This window comes from Branchiostoma belcheri, unplaced genomic scaffold (genome assembly GCF_001625305.1).
Source record: "Branchiostoma belcheri isolate BF01 breed outbred unplaced genomic scaffold, Haploidv18h27 scaffold21, whole genome shotgun sequence".
NCBI classification, from domain to species: domain Eukaryota; kingdom Metazoa; phylum Chordata; class Leptocardii; order Amphioxiformes; family Branchiostomatidae; genus Branchiostoma; species Branchiostoma belcheri.
Window position 1 is genome coordinate 1,083,619 of NW_017803602.1, and position 25,890 is coordinate 1,109,508.

The following is a 25,890-nucleotide window of genomic DNA, read 5'->3' on the forward strand; positions in this document are numbered from 1 at the left end:
CATCAGGCTCTGTTTTCAAGTTGATCTTCAACCGTTACGGTAAATTTGTAGTTTAAACTGTCATATTTCAAAGTAGTTGGTCCTTCATCTTGAGTAAGACTGAATGAACAGGCCAAGAATCTGGCAAGTCAGTCTGAACCTCCAGGAGCCCAAGTTTAGTTTCTCATCAAGTGAAACAAATTGGTTGGAGCCATGGAGAAGGGACATTTGTTTTCCTTCCCACCAACTGAAGTTTATTCCCTCTGCACAGTTCACAAGATGGGATGGCAGCACAGAGCACAGCTCGCCAATGGTTCAAGGACTTTCCCATGTGATGAGCTTCATGAATGTGGAAGTAAAAAAGCAGACAACTTGAAGCATTCCTTGCAAGGTGGTCTTGTGGTTGGCGTTGTTGACTTGAGGTTGCTAGGTTATGGGTTCGAATCCCTAACAGACCACAATGTTGTGCCATTGGGAAAGGAACTTTACACCTATTTTCATGCAGGTGAAAATGAGTACCTAGCTTTGGTTAGGTATCTTGGATGGGGTGACGTAAAGCTGGAGGTCCCATGTTCGAGGAGAACCAACACCATCCCGGGGTGGTTTACACTGAAATCTGGTCTATGGGTTTATATCTTGTATAGGTGATAGTCAACAGATACTGTTACATGTATGTCAATCCTTCCACATGTGATAAATCTTGATAAATGAATAAAAAAGTATTTCAAGCCCTGTGTTTGTGTGTTGGCACCATTCCGTGCTGTTGAACAGTTTTATGAATGCCAGGACTGCCTGGCTGCTGACCCATGACCCTTAGCATGTTCAAAACCAGCACCAGGACACTCCGGCTGTGAACTCTGCTGACCCCAGCTACCAGCATGTAATGGCAGATTTCATGTCCACCTGGTAGTCATTTCTATCAGGAAATGAAGAAACGCCATCTAATTACCTGGCTGGTGATTCACAGAGAAGCAAGAAGATGATCAGACAGTAACGGCACCCTTAATTAAGCCTTGTCATCAAATGCTGTATCTCATTGAAAACCCAATGATGATATGCCATCTTTTAATTTTAACTTAATAAGTTGTGTTCAGAAAAATATTTTATGCAACAGTCTCATGCAATATTGACCAAACATCTGCAGATGCAGTACGTTCTGTTGACATGCTATCAATGACTGAGTTAAGTTACATAACGAATTTGGAAAGATATGTATCAATTAAATTTTCATGGCACAGTATCCAAAACCCAACCCTTTTTTATAGGCAAAGATACATTGTATACATGACAGAGTAAACTTTCATAACATATTTGATGGAGCATGCCCTCTCCCTATGTTAAGTGACATGGTATCCTTACTTCTGTCATAACAAATATAAATTAATTGCAGACATCGAAGGTTAAGAGTCGTAAGGAAATTGAGTAGCAGTCAGTATTTCCAACATCTTTTCTAAAAATTAAATGTGTCCAAAACCATTACACAGGCCTGTCCACTGGGCCCTTTGCACACTGACAAGGTCAAGGCTTAGGTTTTCCCCTACTGTCTCTGGGACTTTGATCAATGATTACAGGAATATCAGACATCAAAGTGATAAGTGGCCCGCATGGGGCTCTATATGGGGTACATGTAGCTGCCTATACCTGATAAACCTATTAATTTCCAACATCACCCGAGAGACACGGACCCAGTTAGTGGAAACATGTACAAGCAAATAAGGCTTGGATCCTCATATCTGTTAAAATATTGTTTGTTGAATCATTTCAACCATCAAAGATTAGGGAACTACTGAACATGTAAATGGAAATGCAGACATTTTTTGCATAATCCTGTTTTGCTGATTTTCCTTATGAATCAAATATGAAAGTTTTACACTTTTAAGACTTCTCTACATCTCTAAATGCACTGATTTTCACCCAGTAAGATTTTCGGAATGACATAAATTTCTGTCCAATGAGAGGCAAAATTTTCTGACATGTCGGAATGTCCAGTGCTGGCGAAAACTCTGGATTTCAGGTATGCAATTCCCTTGCGAGGAAGCTAGCAGGACTTGGCATGGGCAAGCTCCCCACCAACCATGCACCGCTGATATCCCTGCTGCACCTCATTTATAGCCACAGTACGGGGTGCACACTCCCTCAGCTCTTTGTACTTGAACTCCAAAACCCTGCTTCTACTTTCTACTTGACCTTCACCCATTGTCACCACCCAACCCTCTCAGTCAGAGTCCTGCAGTACCAGAGATGAAAGGGCCAGCTCAAATTGGGCGACCAAAAAAAAATCACCGGGCACCACAGGCCACTCATATTTGTTCCTTGGACAAAACCAGGCAAGTAGTGATGGCAGACTTCATACCATTACCCATGCTGCTCTGCAACCCTTCTGGTTTGCATAAAAAAATACCAGCCCTGTGGAAGTACATGTATGGCAACGCTGCACTATTATTATTGGAAATTGCCGAAGCACACATCATGTATTGTACATACAGACAGACTAAAAACTCTCTTAAGTTACTCTTGACTGCATGGAGAGAGCTATTTAATCTAACAGTGCTAAATATACTTTAATATGTGTTTTTCAATAGTTGCACTCTGCATGTGTATAGAAGTTAGAAACAAATGTTCTTTCATTAAGATCAGCCAGGCACCAATACCCGGTACCTCAAACATGTTCACCTGCAATTTCTCTACACTGACTTTGGTGACATTCAGGTACAGAGTAGTGAAGCCTGGCTCAGAGGGGAGCCATCCATGCGTGACTGTTCAAGGATATAAACTGTTTTCTCTTATCTGCCCACACACCTTTGGGGACTGCCAATGAACCACATCCTGCCTACAAGCCCCCTCTTCAAAAGATACATCACTTACTGTGCAAGCAAGGGACCCACCTAGGGGGTCCTGCCCACAGTAGGAAAACAGCAGGTGGCACCAAACAGCCTAAATGTGTATAAATAGGCTGGCTAATAGAGGTTTGATGACCTGGCTGTGGGGCCTTGGGAGCTGCACACCCAGTCCCCAGTAGCCACACACAGGAAATACTAGGGAAATGAATCCTCCTCTCCTGTGCTCCCCATGAACATGACCTTGTTCTTGCAGGGCAGTTTGTGTGACAGATGGAAGTTCCTACAGGTCTGAGGGGGAAACAGTAGCCACCCCCTGGACCTGTCTGCCTGGCAGAGAGAGGTAGAACCAATCCATCGGACAGGCTTGTTTTCCTGACACTGTAGCTACTGTTATGTACCAGTAATAGTACAGCCCATCTCATGTTAACAAGACTTCCCCTAGCTGCAGGGGAGACTGGGGACCCGTATGATGGGCAGGGACATGGAGGGCTAGCCTGTGGGAAAGCAAGAAATGAAAGAGAAGTGGAAAGTTATAGTTAGGGTTTAGCTCAGTGAAGAAACTACCAAACCACAAGAGATTTTCAATGTCAACAGAGTTGCTGTGTTTTCAAACTTTGATCCTAGTGGGAGCAAGTGTGTGTGTGTTTAAGCAATGATTGAATGTGTGTGTGTGTGTGTGTGTGTGTGTGTGTGTGTGTGTGTGTGTGTGTGTGTGTGTGAGTGTGTGTGAGTAACAGAGTGTGTCTGTGTGCATGTTACATCTGTAAGTGTGTGTGTGTGTATGAGAGAGAGAATGTGTTTGTTTGTTTGTTTGTTTGTTTGCATGTATGTCTGTGAATGTTTGTGTGTATGAGCATGTGAGTGAGTGACTCTGATCTCTTTTTGTCCCTGACATCACAAAACTATTCCTGTTTAACCCTACTCCACACTTTTGTATCATTCTTCACTTTGTTGCTCTCTAACAACTCTAGCAATTCCATCACTACTTGTTTAAGCAACAGCATGAACCCCTCAAGACTTTCCCTTTCTCCACTTGTGAAAAGTGTGAAATCTGGGGGAAAATAAACAATTACATCAAACTCCTGGCCACCCACAACCTACCTACAGACTGTAACTATACACCACTGTGCCAGCAGGCTGATTCACATGTTATGTCATCAATCACTGGAACTCAACAATGTCATTCCACTTTGTTCAACAAGATACAATAGTCTCATGCCTGAAAAAAGTTTCACAATCCCACAATCTTTACATATAATCAATGAGCTAAGTATTCATCTGAAGAGAGAAACAAAGAAAGAACCTGTTTGTTCTTGCCATATAAATCGATATTGATTACAGTCATGCATGCATCTCACATACCCACAAACCCAATCAAAATGAAGTCAAACTTGTCTCTAGTGACGACTCGTGGGACATAAGGAAAATGGCCGGAGTAGACAGGTGACCACTATAGACAGGATTCTTTAACGCTTTTGTCAATGGGCCAAAGAAACAGTATGCCAGGTTACAAAATCATTTTCTAACATCTTGCTTGGTGGCTGAATACAGTGTTTATGTAACTCTCCCTTCCAGTTGACAACTGATCAGCCCTGGTCTGTATTAGGCCTGATGAGGACTGACAGGCCCCACTCATCCACAACACCTCCACAGGGCAGGTGTAGTTTTCCTGGGGGCACTTTTCTGGGGTCGCCAAATTTTTGGCACTCTGTACACATTACAGTCAATTCAAAGATCACCAAGCATGCTTTATAAAGAGTGGTCAGGTCAAGGTTAACCCTTTTTTAACCTCCCTGGTCCAGGTAAGACTCACAAAGAACAGCAGTACAGTGAGGATGTCCAGATTCCAAGAACTGCAGAATGTGGAGGAGTGACAGTCTTAAGACTGCTTCAAGGAATTCGCATGACTTCGTGAACAAGGGAGGTTTAAATCAGGCATGAGATCAAGAAGACAGCAGTGGGGTCTATAACTCAAGCTGGACGCCTGGACCACCTAGTTTTTGTTCATCTGTAGAATGACCGGTGAAGACTCCCCCATGACAGGCCGGGGAGGGGGCTGCAGGTGCCTTCACTGGAGGGGGAGACTTCACACACACTGCAGACATATGGGAGCCACAATATCCACAGGCTGTCGCGACCACCTAGTTATTGGTTACCTTTTTTCCCATCATCTGTTTTTGTATTGCATAACTTGTCTAAATGGCTTAAAGTTGGAAGACACCAGTTTTGTAAGGGCATCGTAAGTCTGTGAATCTGGCAATCTTTCTAAATGAAAAGAGGAGTTTTCCATTTTTCCGTATCAACAACTAAATTTAAGTCTGTCCTACGTATAATCTATACATTGAAAGAGGTGATGAGTACATGTAGGAACTTGGGGATGTGCTACTTGTTTTATCTCAATTGAATTAGGATGTCCCTGACTGAAGCTAGGTACAGTAGTGTAATACGCATTTCACCTGTATCTAGTCAAGAAAAGGGGGACACAACATTGGGGCCAGCTAGGGAATCTACAACCTTTGGATTCTGTCAGCAACCCTAATCACCTTGATCACCTTACCCATCCTACCACATCCCCCATCCTACTGCCTGAAGTGTTGTGTATTTAGCATATCTGTAACATTACTCTCCACCGACACAGTCTCTGCTTTTTGAAGCTTCAACAATGTGAATCACGATGACGTACATGCTACTTTGATTGATACATGTTTATCTCATCCAGAAAACCGTAGAACATTTATAGTCCAGTTTCCATCAACCTGGTTCCATATGGTTCAGTGGTTGCTGCATGGTTGACTGGATTGTTTAGTCTTTCTGCAGTGATTTAGTGGTAAACACAGCTCAGGCCTCACATTTAAACAGTCCAATGTCTGGACTTTCTGTAATATAACATGATACAGTCAAACTTGTCTAACACGACCACTCATCAGGAGACTAAGGATAGGTGGTGAGGAAATGATAGAATAGCCTTCTTTGTTAAGATAAGACTGTCACTCGGTGGAGAATATGGTCAAGGGATATAACTACATTCAAATGAGGCTCTTATTTGCATAATCAATTAGAAAATTGCCAGCCCAGTATAAACCTACCAAGGTTTCAGGTAAAAATACTAGTAGACAAGTCCCCGTAACCTTTGAGGCTGCACTGGTAGTGGGTTGTTCATCTCTCTACTTCTACCATGCACCTTTTACATGTACCTCTCCAACCTCAGTTACCCAAGGGATGCAAGGAATCACATCTTTTCATCAGTGTCCTCTACTAGCCACTTGACTCAGTCAGCCACACACCTTACCAGTCACACAGACATATCCTTTCACACAACTGTTATCATGATACTGACAGGAAGATCCAACTGATAAAGGAAAGGAATTCCAGGATCTTTCCTTGAGGCTGTCTTCATGTCACCTGCTGTCCTCTCTGATCTGAGAAGTAACATTCTTAAGTTACACCACTTACAAAGAACCTATTCTTCAACTCATTTTGGTGAGGTAGTTACTTGGATATTCCTGACTCTTTCTTTCCCTCCATCTTTCCTGATTCTTAATTGTTGATTTGGTGCAGCAGGTATCAGGTATGGTGATTGAATTTCTTAGGTAATCAATTGCAAGAAACATTGCCAAGAACTCACTATTTACAAGACAGGATAACCCCCTAGTGTCTTCTAGTGTCTTAGAGGAAAAAATTGAGTTGGGTACTGTACTGCCTTGGCTAATGTTTCCCAGCCCAAGTGGTTTCAATCTTCTTTTTATAGACCTGATATCAGTTAGTACAGAATGCGACTGCTAGTGTTAATTGCTCCATCTTTCAAAGAAGCTGTCAGCAGGATCTCTGAGACACCTTCCTGAAGACACATGGATCTTACAGTACAAGTCTTGACCTTGACTTGTACATCTGTTCAAGGAGAAAATGACTACATGTACTTTGAAGGTCAAATATACCCTATCAAAGAATATTAATTTTTCTTTGATTGGGTTTTCAACTACAAAAGAGATTAAAAGGAGTTGGAATGTTATCTTTGTAATGCAACACTTATGTCTAGTCCAAATTCTCCATGAAATGCAAGTACAAGTACAATGTGGTTTGCTAGCCAAACTTGTACTGGCTACAGTGGGACCCAGTGGGGGGTGGTTTTACGTATCCAACTCTGCAGGAAGATGTCACAACACTATCTACGACTTCATTAACAAGAAATAAGGACCGTGAAAAACGAACATTGGCTACAAACAGAATGACGGATGGCTTCAGTAATACCGCCTCAGTGAGAAGGAGTCTATAAGACTCTGAGGAATTCTCTCCCTTTCTTCTGTTAACTTTGATGTCGTGTTAAGATGCTCCCCATGGTGAATACGTCTCACTCCACAAGATAATTGCCACTTGTGACTTAAAGAAATGCCGCCAGACATGACTTAATTGGCCGCGGGGTTTCAAGGACAAACGAATAACCCACAGGACACAGAGATACCTTCTAAGATGTCTGTGTTCCTCCCCTGTGCCTTTAAGGAGCAGACTTTTCACTTTTTGGTATCAGGAAAGGTTGGCTTTGTCATGTGGATAAAAGCCAAGATGGATTACAATTAAGATTGCATTGCCCTTTCACCATGCTGTTTAATGAAAGCCTCTGACTCTTAGAAGGGACCGACTGCCCTCCTGGCATGCCTGGCTTCAGCAACAAAATCTGTGGATCATCAGTGGTTTACGCACTCTTTAACGTTACAGGCTAAATTTATATTATAATTAGTGGGAAACGTGGACATGGACTGCAGCTAGATTGCGTTTGATAGCATGCTCATGTGAGAGGAGAAGCACACATGATCGCAATTTCTTATCCAACTTAAACTTTGTTCTTTTTGCATGAATGTTTTCAAAATTCATTCATCAAAACCTGACCACTCTCTGACAACTAGTGATGGAGCACTGTGAGTTCTGAAGTGAGTGAATAAAGCGTGCAATGTTATTCAGGGCACCCCTTGTTCGAGGTCCCACTGTGGTAAAACTTTTTTGTCCATTGGAATATCAATAATATTTATATTTATATTATTATGTATATTTGGGACTCCTGAACCCTAGTTAAGTTCAAAATGACCTGAAATTTGACAAGTGCCAAAACACAAACTCAAACTTTGGTAGGGGGTACCTTTGACATACATGTATATGCCCACAAAGTTTCATTTTTGGCATTTGGCAAGACGCTTTTGGCATACACCATTCAAACGGTGTGTAAGATGGGACTTTTTTCTATTTCCAGACAAAAAATGTACATTATAATCTATAATAACTATATATATATTATTGAAAAAAGTTGATTGTGATGACTCAATGTTCTACCTACAACTCAATCTACCTAGTTGATGTCACTGCATTAACACAGCCAAAAATAAATCTTGTGCTCAGTGGTAGTCTGACAGGAGAGTCAGGACCTTATTTAACAGAATGTAAACAAGCTTGCCCACAGGCCAGAAGATCTAAACTACAGGCGCCACATACATGTACAGTTCAACAGTATCAGATCAATGTGATGTGAAAAACATTCTCTCTTAAGATCAAGCCATTGTACAGAATTTCTTTCTGAAAGGGGGAAGCTTGCTCGCCATGTGAAGTAGTAATGGCTAAACCTTACATATTATACTCCCAGTCCCAATAGCACTTGTGTGAAGCCTGGTTACCAGACCTATTATAGCTCCAGAGTCCTACATCTTCTCTGGAGGATGTACATGTAGGGGAGCTATAATAGGTCTGGTAACCAGGTTAGCTTGTGTGTACATATCAATTTTCAATACACACTGTGCTTAGTACATTGTAAAGTTGAAGATACAAGAATTGTGTTTTAAAAGTATGTTCCTGAGGGCTTTTACACAGTATTGCCTAATTGACAGCTGGCATAGCGGTGTCTGTTCTCTTGTTTGTGGACAGAATTTTCCTTGGATGACAGTATTTGTAGCAAATTCTAAAAACATCCGGCCACATGCTTCTACATGTACATGCATGTTATGCCGTGTAGCACATGTGATCATGTTAAAAATTAGCAACACTTGGTTAGATTTCTTCTAACAGGTGACGTCAGGGCAACAGATACTGTACATTTCTGGGATTACATGAATGTGTTTGTTACAATTTGTAACTTTAGGGTACATCATACTATCCCTCTTAGGAAAATCAAGTACATGTTCATGTCCATTATGTCCATTGGGATGTTAATTAACGAGGCCATGAGTGACAGTGTACGTCAAGTCCTGACAACCTGCCCCTCCACAGACTCCTGACAGACCAGGTATTTTACAAGGCAGAACAGGTGCAGCTAAGGTCTCATTCCTCTCAGAATAGACACCCTCTTTCAAATCTGACTTCACTGAAATTCTGGATGGTGAATTGCAGTGGTTTGAGCCTGGTGTGAAGGGGCGTGTTGATGAGAAGATTTTCAATCCTTCTCTTAACAGGAAAGGAGGACTGAGAGTTGAACTTTCTTCCACGTACAACTCTGTTTTGTAACATATTTAGAGTAGACCAGATTCTAATATTTTGATCCACATGTCTTACACAGACTCTTTTCCAGTGCAGTAGTTTGATCTTTGCTGTGCTTGAGGTGTGCTCTCCTCAGACATGGGGCCTCTGGGTTTACATCCTATCTGAGAGGATGTCCTTACAATGTAGGTCAAGTCGAGTGAGGGTGTAAAATGCCTTTCCCAAGGGTACAACACTGTTTAAAATAAGTAATCCAAACTCATGGCCGAATCTTTAGATTCTAAGTCTACAACACTAACCACAAGACCACCATGCCAAGTTTTAAACCTTGTAAGTAGCAAGGCAGGTGGGGAGAAGCCTACATGTAACAGGTGGCATCAACCTAATTGTTCTAATAGCATCCGGAAAGTAGAAACATTTCGGGCATTACCGGTCTATGCTACAAAAATATGGAAACTGTTTCAACTGAAGGGTAAATCCTGCCAAACTTTGGGGATTTTGTCAAGCACTTTTCCTGTGGGACGTCAATTACTGAATAGTGAGGCCGTACAGACTTTCTCTCAACAGGTGGCATCAGGAGGGCTTTTGTTGAATGAGCAAACATTTCTAGCACTGCTGATACAAAACTGAGAAAATAGTTTTAACCTGAGGGTAACATTGAGCTTTGGGGACTTTGTTTGTAATAGGCATTTTTCCTGTAGGATGTTAATTATCTAAGGTTAACGAGGCTTGCTCTCCTATACAACAGGTGGCACCTGGACTGGAGGATTCTAAATGTTTCTTGAAAGAATAAATATTGCCAACATTACTTTTTCAAAAATAAGAAAAGCTATGAACTCATGTCATTAACCCTTGTCAGCAATTAGTTCTGTCATAGCATTAATGTAAATCACACAAGAAAATCCTAGTATCAATGTGACCATGCCTTGACCACACCTTTGAGCCCATTTCCTCTCTAGATCTGTAGTTTCCTATCCAGCATTGCCTTTATTTGCTCAATCCACCACTTGAAAATATGAAACGTGCTCTATGATAGGGACCAATGGCTACATGTAAATACAGATGTAGATACCAGGCAGTGCACCTTCACCAGTGCCAGTAAATAAGTGTGATTTGGACAGGCATTATACTGATTACAGAGCAGCCCCCAGGTTGTAATCTGTCTGATTATACACCATTGATTATAACCTACAGCTCCAGTATTCAGGGATTGTTTCTGCCCTGCTTTCAACACCAAATTAGGGTTAACTTCAGGTCAAGACCAAGGTCAGGGCTGAATCCATGGTCCAGTGGACACCTAATGGCTTGTAAACGCCTAACAAGGCTTAATTAGAGGGCTGGCTCCCAGGGGCCTGCCCCAGATTCTACAGGAGGGTCATGGAAACATGTGGGAAGGTCGTGCAAGGTTATCAACTGTTAGAGGTGAGATGCCCCTACATGCACCATCTGGCACAAAAGACTTCCCTTAATAGTCTAATCAAGAATACAGAGATCTCATACCTGCATGAAATATAAACACTTTTTATTAGTCAGTAATAAATGATTATTTGGCAAAGGTATGAGATCATGTTTTTTTTCTTCTCTAGTTTTCTGTTCATCTGTAAAAGTTAGAATGTAGTTTGGCATCTTCTTTAAGACCTTTGTTGTAGATAATGTCAATTTTAATACATGTATATCAGATTTGTGCTCAGAGACTTGATGATCAGATATGACCTAGCTCCTCTGAGTTAGTTACTATCGCAGTTTTCTAATCCTGTCTGTATCATATCTTCAACACCCCAGTTATTTACCCGTCATGACAGTTTGCTGTACAACCTTAAATCTCTGTAGATTCCTGTGCTGGTGCCATCAACAGTGTTCACACATAGATTCCTGAAACATGACGGAAAAATGTGGCAAAACTCCAGACTGCCTCCATGATGACAAGACATGTTCCAGAGGCAGTGAACATTGTGTTAAGTATCAAAATCCTCACACAGTCGACAAGCTTAAGTGGTTATCAAAATGTTCTTCTGAACAATAGAAATAGTGATAAACTTGACAGAATCTTGATTCAAATAATACAGCCAGGCAGCCTTATGTCTTAGTACTCTTACTCAAACAAAATAGAACCATGTAGATGACTAAAATTTAGTTATGCTCCCTCATGAAGTCACTTTGGTCACCTTTGTGTCGCATGCATGAGGCCACTAGATATAGTGTAACTTTATATTGGTACAGTACCGGTACTTAGTGATTATCTGTGTTGGACCTGTGCCTAATCGATTTTATTGGTGCGCAGCCCTAACACGAGGTGATGTAGTCAGGTTATGCAATGCAGCTCCATGCCGCCGCTGGAAGGGCCGAGGTTGTTGTTGGGAACAGGAGCGTTGGACCACTGCCAGGGAGGGTTTCATAAGCCACAGTGGGAACACTGCCAGCATGGCAGATTTATCATACAGGAGAATGGGAGATGGCAGCCTGGGAACAGTCAGGCCGGCATGGTTAATATCTATCATGAAACAATGGAGAAACAACTTAAGGCAACCAGGGATGGCAGACATGATGCTTTGCAATCCTTCCAGTCCCTGGTAACAGATACAAATAGCAGCACTGAGAATGGATGGCAATGTTGTACGTCATGTATGTTGGGGATTACAGAAACACACACACACAGACACATGCACACAGACTAGTGTGTAATTGGTGACCAGAAACTCCAGACAGACAGTGTAACATATAGGAATGTTGCTAAATCATTGTCATAAGACACACATGTATTAAAAAATTCTACTCTCAAATTTGCCACTCTTCTAGCAAAACTAAAAGATAAAATAACATTAAACATTTTCTTTTTAAGTATGAATATCCTAAAACAGCTCTCCTATAAAAAAATGAGCCTGTTCTGTTGTTCACACTCTTGGCTCAGACTTGGTGTCTCCAGAGGACATCAACCATAAAATGACATTCATTTGGCCTTCCTGAGCTCTGGTGAGCTTTACTGAGCTTTGGTTGAGAGGGGTAAGATCCTTTTAAATTTCTGACTGGGACTAAGCCAGGAGATGTGCCGAGAATACACGCTGTTTAACAGTTGGGCAAGGAAACCTGATTTTGTTTTGGGTTGTGGTTTTATCTTCTTCCTGCACAAGGAAGCCAAAAACAGCTCATCATTCCTAGATCCTTTGTGACTGTGCCAGAGCAGGAAGGTATAAGGGGAATACTGGATGTACCTGTGTACGAATCAGTGCCAATTCAGAAAGACATCAACAATTGTTATTGGGTGGGCCAGCTACTCTCTCCTTGTGGCCAAGCACTGAATTGTGAGTTCACAATTGGTGGGCAGAATTGCAAGGGTCTGGAGTGGCTGACATTCAGTGCTAACTCTGGTGACCTTAATACGACCCCAGCAGTGGCCATATACATTGTACATGTAGGACTGTAAGGTTTAAACCACTTACACTGGGAAGGGTCTCTACTCCTTTCCATAAGCTATGAAGTGTGGTGGGTTCTTAAAAAGTTTAACGTGCTGAAGGCATACATCTCCTACAGCTTTACATCTTATCTGAAACTTGAAAGGATGTCCCTAAAAGCCATATTCCCCGATTCGATTAAGGATTCCAAAATACATGTAGGTGTTAAGTGCCTTTCATAAGGACACAACAGTGGCGACTGCCAGGGATTCAAGCCCAAGGAACCCTAAGATTCTGAGTCAACAACTCCAACCACAAGACCCCCTTATTAAAGGTACATGTAACAATCTTCCCCACCAACCTCTGCTTGGAGAGTACAGAAAGGGGCATCATCACGAGATAGCATCACAGTCATGATACTCAGACTTAGAAGTTAGATAGTGTTAGGTGTGATGGGTCGTTTGATGTAGAGTGAACAGTCATAGCCCTGTGGGCTGTGAAATTCCACTTCCAGTTGGTGTACACAATCTACACACTATCCCTCTCCTAATTACTCAATCCGTCATTTATAGCCCCATCAGTCTGTGTGTGGGGGACTTCAGTGCACCTTATATTCTGTATTTGTGTACATAGACAGGAAGTGGTCTTCTCTTTGGAGCTTAACTCAGGCTAATCCAGGTACAGAAACAGAAGAACATATGAAAGCTGTTCTCAAAATTTCAGTGCTTTTATTTCCTTCCTGTGCAAAGATAAGTAAGTCACTGAAATGTTATGTTTTAATGAGAAAGATTTACGTCAAGTCTGGGCATAGTGATAAAGCCTTTTGTGACAAGTGCAAAACATGTTAAAGACCTTTGAAACCTGGTTTAAAAATTCCTGTGCATTAAAACCCTTAATGGTTCCTCCTACATGTATGCTATATGGTACAGTGTTAAAAGCTACACAAAATGTTGATGAACATGGAAAAAACTATGAAACTTGTTTTCAAAATTCCTTCAATTTTATTTCCTTCCCGTGTTAAGATAAGTAAATGACACTTTTGTATTCAGAAAAGTAACCGTTGTTGCATAATAAAATCCTTGCTAGTGACTTTGCAATGGGACTGCTAGAAATGGTGTTAAACTGAAGTCAAATCTCCCCTGATACCACATTCCTGTGGTTTTTATTTCCTTCCTGTGCATAGATACAGTGTAAGTCATCAGGATGGAATATTTCTGTGATCTCCCCGCTCCCCTGAGAGTCTGTACTCCAGTCTTTGGCAAGATGTCCATTTTGTATGTATGAGTCACTTTCACTGCCAGGGTTTCTTAGAAGTTATTCCTGTGCAAGTCTGCGGCAAGATGTAAGGAAAAAAAATGCAAGAGTCACTTTCACTGCCAAAGTTTCTTACTCTAGTTTGAAAACAAAAGGCACTATGCAAGGACAAACTGCTGGCAACAAAGCGGAGTGTTCCTGTGGGATATATACATTTACATGTATGTCTTGTATTTAAAGGTAATATTTGTTTGTTTAACTGAAGTCTTCCTGACGACAATCATTACAAAACCTGACTGCACTCACTCCCTGAAATGGTGTGTACATGTACCAAATAGAGATTTCCTCTCTGTATTTATGTTGATCTTCCGGTCTGTCGTAATTCTTTTTGAATGTGAGAAACGGACAAATGAGATGTGGCCAAAGCAAGGCCCAGTGTGCAGAAGTGGCTGGCTACCAGACAGTCCGTTTGTCCCAGAGGCAGTGCACAGAATCCTTCATGAAAACCTCTGGCACCTACAACTTCATTTCTTTTCATGTCGGCGGCAACTTGATCAGATGATGCATGTTGTCGGGGGCAGAAGTGAGGAGGACAGTGAAAGGAAAGATCATCACTTGGGGAGAAAAATGTTTCCCCGACAATCATCAAACCGGGGAAACAAAACGTGGAAAACAAAGCGGCTTTCAGAACCGTGCGAAAAACACTCTTATCACTTCTGGGCTTAAAAGACACTAACATTAGGAATCTCCATCAAATTCTTTTAAGTAAAATATGTCAAAAACTTAACACAATACTAGATGTAAATATCATTTTATGGAGCACGGCACTTTTCAAATGGCATTGCTTATAACAGACAGGTGGTGCCCCTGACATTTGGAACATGACTTTCAGAATTTTAAGTAACAGTTAAAAGTGAATGTTAGAAATAAGCCTTTGAATCAAACGACTATGTCCACTGCATATCAAAGACTGTGACAAAGGATGCAAAGTCCAAATCATGCCAGTTTTACAAACCACATGTATAGCTTTCATCCCAAATATTTGTGTACTACTACTGTTCTCTTAACGATAATCACTTATATTCTATATTTCTGTCACATACTGAATGCTCAGAAAGAGTTGACTATGTTTAACATTTTACTTCTAGTTTCCAAATTTCCAGGTTTTCCACTTCCTATCCCCTTAAAAATGTTTTGCACCAGCATTCTGGTCCTTAGATAACCTTTTGCTCCATTGTTTGCTAACAAAAGAAATCCATGTCAGGTAGTATAAGATCTGCCTCAGGCTTCTTCCAAATTTTGTTATGGTTTACATGTAGCATGGGAGTCTTGTGTCCCCTACATATGTACATTTATAAAATTAATGTTATATAGAATACAGCACGATATATTCCTTATCAGCCAAGGTACCAACCGGACCACGGGTACACTGCACTGTACATTTTGATTTATCATCTATTTACTTCAGAAACATTAGTAATTTGGATAATATGAGTATTAGATGTCCTTAGGCTATAAATATTACTCTTTAGGGGATTTTCAAGAAATTTAACAAATATACAGACATGAAGAAAGTTGTAGATTTCCAGTCTAGAACAGCTGAAAGTTGTGGAGTTGTCTCAGTCAAGCCTGGTGACCGCTGACCTTTCCTGCTTTGTTCTCAGACAAAAGGGTTCCGTGTCCCGACATGCCGGTCAAGTACGGCGGGGTCACAGGGTCAAACCACTAATCAGGAACTTGACACCAGGAGAGGTGGGAACACAAAAGGATGAGACAGTGAGGAATCAGGGGCAGGCTGAACTTCAGTCGGAAGCACCGTTACTCAGCTGTCTGGTACTGGGGAAGGCTCCGTACAAGGTCATCGCCAGGTTCTTCCCAGACATGAGGACACAGATGGATTTGGTGCTGCCAGTGTGCCAAGATCTGCACATTTGCCACTTAGAACTGCACCCCACAATCTGGAAATTTGAAAACCTTCAATTGGGTACCTAGGGCAGCCTGGTACAGAATGTACATTTTGTACATGTAGTACATGTAGCTCACATTGCTTCTGTGCAGGAAATCCCTAATTAATACATCCTCCCAAGGGGAAATGGTCCATTACTACCAGTCCATCAAGCTGATCATGATCACACCAGGGGAGCAGTTTATGTGCAAGTCTTCCGTGCTGCTGATTTCAGATACATTAATTTTCAATACTCATGAAATTACTGTCATTCCTTAAAGATCCAGAGTAATCAACCAAGGATTGAGGTGTTGAAAAATTTGTACATCCTTGCTATACATGTAGATAGACAACATTTTGTCTTGCAGTTACACATGTAGATATGCAAAGGTTAGGTGTGAGAGGCCTTCAGTGTGCTGTCTTTTACCTCTACCAGGCTCCCCAGATTGCTGAAAAAATACGGTAGAAACTGGTCAATTAGGCTGATCGATGTGCTAGAGGAGTTAGACGGCTAGAGGGTAGGTTTAGTAGGTACAGTTTGTGTAGAATGCAAACTGCGCAAACTGTACGTACCATCTAGCCTACTAACATCTCTGACATATCAATTATGGCCAATTACTACTGTATTTCCAGCAGCCTGTGGAGCCTGTAGAGACTATGCTGTCTTATACTAATCTCCAAGCAGATGTTTTGATGGCTCCAAAGACAGTATCAAATTGGCCAGGAAGTATCCATTTGCCAGACAGTATCTCATTCTGGGATGTCCAATGAATACTGTCTGGCAAATGGATACTGCCTGGCCAATTTGATACTGTCTTTGCACCCCCATCAGAGATCTGCTTGAAGATCTGCTTGAAGATTAGTCTTAATATCCCATTTGGCTATAATGCACCACACACCATCTCCCTGGCTGAGTGGACAGGCTACACTCCCTAACCTGGCTGTGTAAATATCTGATAAAGACAGACATGTTATCAGTGGTGGATAATTGTTGTACAAACACAGACCCCAGCAGGGGCAGGGGTGACTAACCTCATCATGCCTCCTCTCACCCTGCCATGGTCTGACCTAGTTTCCCAGGGACACACCAACTTATGAATTCTCAAAGCTGTGACAGAAAAAGACTGGGGACTTAGACGTACAGTACATCTCAGGTCTAATGATGTGAATTTGAATAGCCATACATATAAGAACTACAGGTTATTAGAGCGTTGAATCTCCTTAGTTCGAGAGGGATACCGAAAAGTATACTAGTAGAGCATGGGGACATGCATGAACATTTAAAATTTGTACATTGCATAAGTACAGTACATCTCTGGTGCAAAAATGTGGACGTTAACTTCTAGAGGGACACACATACATTTTGCATTTGAATTTGTTACATTAGCTGACATACTGGACCAACAAACTTTATCATCATGCAACAAACAAAGAACAGACTATCCTTTCCCAGGCAGGAGCAATAATTGATGATTAGAGAGGAATGGTATGTAATCACATGTTTCTGGCCAGTACATCTGTAGTACAGTGGCCTAAACATGGATTATGGTTGTCTCACAAGTACAAGATGAATCTCATTGGCCTGGACCCCACACTGAGGAACCCAACCCTGGCAGAACAGGTGGCTCATAGCATGACAACATGTATATTATGAAGCAAGTTTAAACTGAAATTACCAATACAAAAAGTTGGACTGAGAAGAAAAGAGATCATCTTCAGGAAATGATTTCAGGAAATCCCAAAAGCCTCTTATTCAGCTGAAGAAGATTGTACTGGAGGTTGGTCAAAATGTGTAAAGTGTTGATGACACTAAGCTGGATTCATTCTGAAAACCCTTGAGATGTATCACAAGAAAAAAAAGGATTTGGCCCATCTCTGCTGGATGTTCTTTTTATGTCAATGTTTGTTCATAGACATTTACCTTCTGGGGCAGTTTCTGACACTGGCATGCCATAAAACACATCTATTGTACTTCCCAAAATATTTACAAGAATTCTTGATACCCCGTAAAATCAACAGCTACAAATATTGCTGCTGGTGGGAGGACAGTTGTGCTTCACCCAGGGAATACCTCACATTCTCTGATAAGCAGCACTGTAAACTTCATGGCCTTGACTCCAGGATATATGGCCACATTATCAGGGTTATGGCTTCCTGAACTTGTAGTCAAAAGGTACTAAATCTGCTTTTAGAGGATTGGCACATTTTTCTAGCTGATAACATGTATAGACTAGTACCGGTAGTAGCAATTATCATTCCAGTTTCTCCTGTATAGAACTTCTTCATCAAAATCAATATTTTTTTTTTTCTTTTAACGGTGTTGCTCAATGCAAGGCCAATCATTTTGGCCACTTCTAGGCATAGAGCTAGAGGTACTTAAGTGAGAATAATGTAGTTATGTCAGGAGATGGCGGTGGACCTTTGTTTTGAAGCTTTGTGGATTGTAATCGGACGGAAAGCAACTGTTTGGAAGAGAGTTCCATAATTTTGCAGTCCGGGGAAAGAAGATGTTGTTGTAAAATGACTTGGAGACAGGTATGTTGACGGTGTATTGATGAGAACTGGAAGAGAACCTAATGGCACCCTGAAAGGTTCTGAGCGGCGGAACAATAAATTATTGTAAAAAAAAGTCAACAATAGTTTTTTAAAAACTTTTTTTACAGTTTTTAGTTTTTCACAACAAAAACTTTCTTTACAAGAATCAACAAATTTAATTGATACGGCCTAAAGCAATACATGTAAAACACAATAAAACTCTGTGGGTCACAGAACTTCTCCTAACTAAGAGGTAACTACACAGGAAGTCTCCACCAAGTTTGACGGTCATCTTGACACCAAGTTGCCAACAACAATAAACGTTGCTCCCAAACCCTCCCGGATACCTGTGATGGGACATGTTCGGCAAATATTGTTCTACAGGAAAGCTAACTCCCTTCACACACACCCAGTCACCAAGCCTATCCATTTTCTTGGTGCTCAGACATTTCTCAGCAAAAAGCAGGCAAGACAAAAAGATAAAAAGACACGAGAGACAGGAAAACTTGACTCGGTCACACAAGTTCAATTTTGCCTCATTGCACCATTCAGAATCGATCACAAGTTCAATAAAATCCTTGTCTTCCTAGGTACTCGTATAATTACAGTTTTCATTTATCAATGCAATGATTTGATTAAAAGTTCAAAGTTTCTTGTTTTAAATTATAAACCAACCTATATGATAACTTGGCTCCTACAGTATACATACATGTACATGTATAAATACATTAGGGCCATCACGGAATGGTCTCTTTTTTATTTGCCCGCCTGCTTCATCGATTTCCTGCAAAAGCCTGAGAATTAACAAAATCATTTGGTGTGTCTTGTGACTATATCCGCTCCCTGGCACTGTGTGAACCAAGGCACAGACTTCCCTCCTCCTCTGTTTTCATGTTGACACGATGAGCCACTAGGTTGATGTTAAATTTTGCCTGTCCTGCCCAGCTGGCGCGACTCACACAAATACTCCCGTGCCTGCGAGGGACGTGCTGCGGAGGTCTCAGGTCGTAAATTTGCCGTCCTGCGAACAAGCACAGGTCAGGCCAGGCACGGACGTTATACAACTGTATAACACTCATTACATCTGTTACAGCAGTCACTCCTGGCTCCTGGGTTATGTTGGACATATCAATTTTTCACCTGCATCAAAGAGCCTTAGCCTACAATGTACATGTTACTACATGTACATCACACTTCCAGCAGCCCTTTTACTAGTCAGCCCTATTAGCCAGACAGCAAGAGATTGTGTCACACAGACTGACCGCTAATGCTCTATATATCAGTTCATTTTTTTCATACAAATTTAGCGGGTTTAGCCATCATAGTGTTGAAAGAAGTGGGTTTGAATCAAATCTAGTTTGTACAATTTGTAGCATTCATACCGTATATTATGTTGCTAATCCCGAGTCAGCATACAAATGTGCCCTATGTGGCAGAGACTTGTCATTCTCTTATTATTAGCCAAAGCAAAACTGTAGGGCTAATATCAATATATGGTTTTACCATGGTCAATATTGACTGAAGGAGGCCATATAGAATAGAAAAATTAAACTGTAAGTTGGACGGTGGCCATTTTTATAGCATCAAAACAAAATGTCTTTGGGAGAACCGGTGTTTTCCCTAGTTTTTGCCCCGATGAAGGAGTCCCCTTACCTTACAATAAGACTACCAAGGGATTTCTGGGCATCTGTACCTCATCACCCTGATTAAAAGGGAGCCATCACAAAGGAGAGGTGTTGCTATGGCAGGACAACAGGTTGCCATGACAGGATGAGCCTTGGTGCCTGTCCTGTGCCCTGTGATCATGATGATGATATCAGCTACACTTGATCTATCCGGACTGGAACTCTGTGCTGCCACAAAGTGTGGGAATGTTCTGACACTCATATGTTCCAACAGCCCTACATTCTGACAGAGTTACTCCAGTATGGTTGTCGGAACATAGGGGTGTAGACCACAAGATGCGGCAAAGAAAAAAGGGACCATGTGATATTCTTTCATTGGTAAATACACTGTGCGTACTTACATGTATGTAGCTAGCTAGGGATAAACCCGACAGTGAGTGATGAGTGAGTGTGGGATGGAGAATTGTTAGTAGAGAGTACAATGAACCTGTAAATATTGAATGTACATTTTTTTCTGTCTTCTCTGTCACGACCAGTGACTTAAAACTGGATCAAGATTACTTTCTACATAGCCGTCATTTTATGTCATCGGGAGCTTCTACACAAGCCAGCAGACCAATGCAGCTAGCGCTACATATGCACAATCCTAACAAAGCTCCTGCAGGGTTACATATTGGAGGAATGCAGAAGATTACCCGGCAGTCGACACTGTGTTTGACCGTCCACTTGACCTACAAATCAGTACCTGCTGCAATGGCATGGAACCAAGGTCAAGGCCAGGACAACACAGCTGAGCGGTTTTCGCTCAAACAGACAGAACCCTGGGTCGTTCTTCTATTCTATATCCTTAATACTGTACTATATACCAGCTAAAGCCATGCCAAGCTAATTCCTTGGTTCTCAGTCATTGATTTGATAACATTCAGACCCCGGGAAGTGTTTTGGGTTTTGTATGGCCAAGGAGGTTTAAAAGAACCTCCTTGGTATGGCAAGATTTAACAGGGTTTACCTGAGTTCCTCCACATACTACTCACAACATGGACTTGAGATGAAAACTTGAATTGAATTAGTGAGGCCTAACAAAGTCCCCAGTCCCATATTTCATGGTCTGTTTAGGGGCATTTGGAGCCAAATTAGCCTGGTGCAAATCATAACAATTTAAGATGTGAGATGACCTCTATTTCACCTCTAAAGTCTGCAGAGATACCTACTGACCTGGACAGGAAAACAATCTTGGTGATGTCATTTTTTTTTTCATCCCAAATCCATCCAGCCAACATGCATGCTACAGTACTTTCTTTTTCAACTGGCCAAATGCAAGAAAGTCTATGAAATTCTTCATAAAAAATGTCAAACCCCTGCACACAATAACCTAATTAAGAAGAATGAAGGCTGACGAATTTTGGGTCATTGCAAGCAATGGCAGGTAAAAATTCTGACAGCCAATAATATTACCTGTGACAGAAAATGTGCTATGTGCCCCACATATGGTGTTGGAAATGTAAGGTTGCTCAGACTCCTTTCACAACCAGGCTTGAATTCTATTTGTTCAGGGCAACCGGCCAACACAGGTCACTTTGCATTTGGGAAGTTGTTTTGCTATTGAGTATTGTCTTGGCTGTTCACACAGCAAACGGCAGCCAGTCTGGGCTGTACCTGTGCATGGTGCAGATGAGTCACTGCAAATCCAGTCTGTCCGCTGGTACATGTATGTCTGCCAATCATCTTCTGATTTTAAAAGATTGTATCAATTTCCCAATTTCAGTCATTTTTACATGAATGCAAAATGACCTAGAACTTGGTATGGTGGAATCAGGAGAGGTTGGGTCGGGGTTATCATTCTTGAAAGAGTCCATTCTTGGAAGGATGGGGATTAAAAGTAAAAAAAAATTCAATTTCTGAGTGGGGTGATATTCTCAGTAAGGCTAACTTTGTGATTGTCAAAGGGGTGGGAGATGGAGTGAAATATGTTGTCTTTGCTCCCGAGTAAATGTCAGCCTTAATACTAATAGTTACTATTAGCCGTAACTTTTCTAGATATTATATCGATTTTCCAACTAATGTTTAGTCTTTTGGTTATATATGTATAATTATAGGCTATGACGACTGGATAGCCAGGGCTCTAAATGCATGTGCCCAACCTGACAAAAAATTTTTTGACATTACAGAAAAAGTCTTTTACCTTATAATTTAACAAAATATAAAAGAATTACATTTTAAGGGTTTTAAAGGAATCCCACAATTACAGAAAATGGTAGCTGTAGTACAGCTACAGATACATGTACAGTAGTCAGTTCTGTAAAAAATTATCTGCCTCAACGGCCCAACTGTTAGCCTACCCAGGGGAAACTTGCAGTCACCTAGGGTCAGGCTGGGTGAAACTGGACAATGTTCCTCTCACAGCTCAGCTAATGCCTAACATGGCTGACTGGGACTGAAGAGTGATTAATGGGTTGATTTGAATCAATATGTTCCAGCCATCTACCTGTTTGTGTAAGGAGATGGGACAGTGTGTGGGGGTCAATTTTGAAATTGCAATCTTGTTTAGGGTGTGGTCACATTCATCATAATTCATAAGCTGTCATATTGTTTTGATGTCATACTATCTCATAAAATTTTCAAGCAAGCCTTGACAGTAGCAACATGGTAACAAGGATATAAGACACCTTTTTCTGTTTACTAACAAGACAGCTGAATTATGTAAGACACATGGAGGACTATCCCAAGAATGCTTTCAGTATGACATATCGTGCAACGTTACCGGACCCACAGACCTTAGCAAAGCTGGCTCCCCCAAAAGTTCCTGATTTGCATTCACATCACTTAGTAAAACTAAACTTTGAGTAAACACTTAAAAATTTAGAAAATGATACATCTGCAGGTAGAAATCAGTGTAAGCTCAACAAATATTCATGTCTGCACACACACACAAAAAAAACAAATTGTGAAAGGTACAAACTACCAATCTTTATAACCATCAACCTGTAAGCATAATTGCCATAAATTACAGTAAAGCAGGCCACAGATTGACAAGTAGTGAAAATGTATGCATTGAAAAGTCTGTTACCCCCCTGTAGTAAAGGTGGACCCCTCTGAACCCACATGAACCCTTCAAGTGTTACATATACTCCTCAAGATAGACTTAATCTAAGAAACAGGGGAAGACATTGATACCTGACCACAAGATACATAGTTTTCGTAAATCTGTTTGAAACATGCATTTTTTTGCCAAACACAATAAAACAAGTACAAACAGCGAAACACAGACAAAAAAATCTTACTGCAAAAGTGCGGATGTAATCCCCCCCCCCCCGAACCTCGTATGGTTTTATTTTCACACAAAAGAAAGTTGACAACTTGTCACACTCAACACCAAACAAGGCAGATAAAAGCATCTGTAAATTAAGATGAATTATAACCTCTTCTGATATCAGTGAAAGTAATCCATGTCATTAGCTGGGAAAAATAATATCTCCAGTATAGCAAAAGGTGATAAACTCTGAACTAGCGGAGCCCTCTCCGTAAGGTAACCCTACCAGGCTGTGAAGCACGTGGGGAACTTAACTAAACACCGGGTAAAGAATAACGAGGCAAGAAACATCAAGCGATATTCCAGATCTGGGCACTGGAGAAGTCACCAAGACTTTTTGATGAAAAAACAAATAAAACTGTACCAAGTCTACCAGGGGTGATCAACTTTGCACTTCAAATTCAAACTATTTCAGTCCACATACACTTGAAGAGGCTGTCAAATGTAGAAGAAAGCTTACCAAGACCTCTTGAGCCAGGACACCATTCCTTACGTCCAGCAGCAAGCAGACAAGCAGCACTTTAAGAAGAGTCCCAGTAGTTCTCAACATCTTAGTTCAAATTCACAACCGGCACCACTCACAAAAAAAACTTTCCAGGCACCTCCTGGCAAGGAAGTGGTCTGCCCCGCAGTGAAAGTTCTTGGGGCGGTAGTAAAAGTTCTTCTGGTGGCAGGAGAGGGCCTGGTGATTGGATGGGGCTGATGGTTGAAGGAGTTTTCTGTGTCTGTGAGCGGAGAGTGAGAGAGAGGGAGCCCTGCCTCCCCTCAGGAGAGTTATGCACTGTCTGTGCCAAGTTTGTTCATACTGCCTCAGGGACACACCACTTCATATTACAGGGGGTGGATCCTGGGCAGGGAAGGTCCAAATGATTAACAGGGGGGTTGACAAGGCAGGATAGGCAGTGTTATTTGGATGCTATGGAGCTTTGGTTTGGGTGATATTGCTACACGTATATATGGTAGTTGAAGTGTTGGCCAAGGTCCTTCTATAATACATGTACCTGACAGTACATACTGTAACAGGATCAGTTTGCCATCCAGCTGGTCCAGTGGTTTACAATAATGGTTCCCCAGGCTCTGAACACAATGATAATGACATTATTGGCAGGCCTTGTTTTCTTACCTAAAGAGACCTCAAGTACAAGTATGCCTTATTTTTGTTACAATGGAAATGTGATTACTGCTGCATCTACTTTTGTGGTGGTTTATTTTTGCAGTTGTTGCATTGTTCTCTTAATGCAATATCATGACAATGCTAATATGTTTTTGTATTCCTATTGTACTAGAGAACTGTTTCAACCGCAAACTTCAAACACCACAAAAACGTCCTATCCCCTCACATTGCAAATCAAAAGCCACTGTGAAAGTCAATGCCTTACAGTAAATTACTCTCAGTAATTTGGCATTTTTGGGCATGTGAAGGGTGCTTTTAAGTTACAAGGTCCGACACATGATTTGATATTACAATCACCAGGGTCCCAAGTGATTCTGCTGTTGTTTCACATTCCTATCAATCATATTTTCAAAATTTCAAGAACCAAACAGTTAAATTGGTTTTGCCTTAACAAGGACTAGTGACCATTAATTTTGGCTGAACATGAGTTTTCAAGTTTAAATTGTAAAAGGCAAACAATACCACATATTACAATAATAACAACAATGGCCATGTCAATATTTAGATACAAGAAATGTGAAATTTTCAATAAAATGAATAAAGATACCTCATAAACAATAAGCTTCATTTGGGTTAACTAAAGACAAACTTAGCTAAAAAGAAGCATCGCTTACAAATTTGGTTTGGTTTGTTTAACACTGGATCAAGTTAACTTTACTTTCCCTGAAAATCTTCCCTTGGGAAGATCATTTTATGGGCAGAATTTTATAGAGTGTAAATATTGGTGAAGGCAGCCCAGTTAAGGCATGTCAATCTGGTCTCTATACATAGTAGTTTTCCCAGTCCCTTAAAATGGTGGTTAGGCACAGAAAACAAACACTGACAGGGATGGAAGTGTTTGAAGAAGGTGAAGTGTACAACATGTACATGTGTATGACATTAGAGGTAGTTTGGCATAACCTGCCATTGCTGAAATTTAAGTTACAGTATAAGAGACCTAGTTCCAAATCGTAATGGTAATACCTGCAAGAGATATATTTGTGTCTGTATCTGTGCTGTATAAACACACTCTCATGCACATATATGTGACACACAAGCTTCACAGACATGTAACAGCATTGGTTATGTATCTACTGACCTGTTATACCTAACCTTTAGACATCTAACTCCAGGTGTTGTTAAAGCAAGGAGGCTCATGATTCAACCTCCCTGTTTAAAGCTATCTAGAGTGAGGGTTTGCTAGATGAAAGGGAGTTCCACTCTACGATAGTCTTGGAAGAGCTTGTTTCTGAACACCTACATCCTGGGTTGATATACAGTCATGTTAAAGGAAAGGACAGGTCTGTTGAAGGAAAGAGCCTTGGCCTTCCTCATGACTACAGGTGCCAGGTTACATGTATTATATAATACATGTAACCTGGCACCTGTAGTCATGAGGAAGGC

The 25,890-nt window shown here is 41.1% G+C and overlaps 1 protein-coding gene across 11 annotated transcripts in view; it reads right to left on the reverse strand.

Annotated features, from left to right (window-relative positions):
* LOC109469672 (thrombospondin type-1 domain-containing protein 4-like) overlaps positions 1-25,890 on the reverse strand; it is a 101,357-nt gene that overhangs the window by 27,794 nt on the left and 47,673 nt on the right. The window contains exon 1 of one of the 11 annotated variants that reach the window (XM_019768224.1): positions 23,794-24,126. The exons of the other annotated variants lie outside the window; for them this stretch is intronic. Within the exon in view, the coding sequence (XP_019623783.1) occupies positions 23,794-23,883 (90 nt within the window). The 5' untranslated portion in view covers positions 23,884-24,126. Of the gene's footprint in view, positions 1-23,793; positions 24,127-25,890 lie in introns of those variants that run through there. 11 annotated transcript variants of the gene reach the window in all.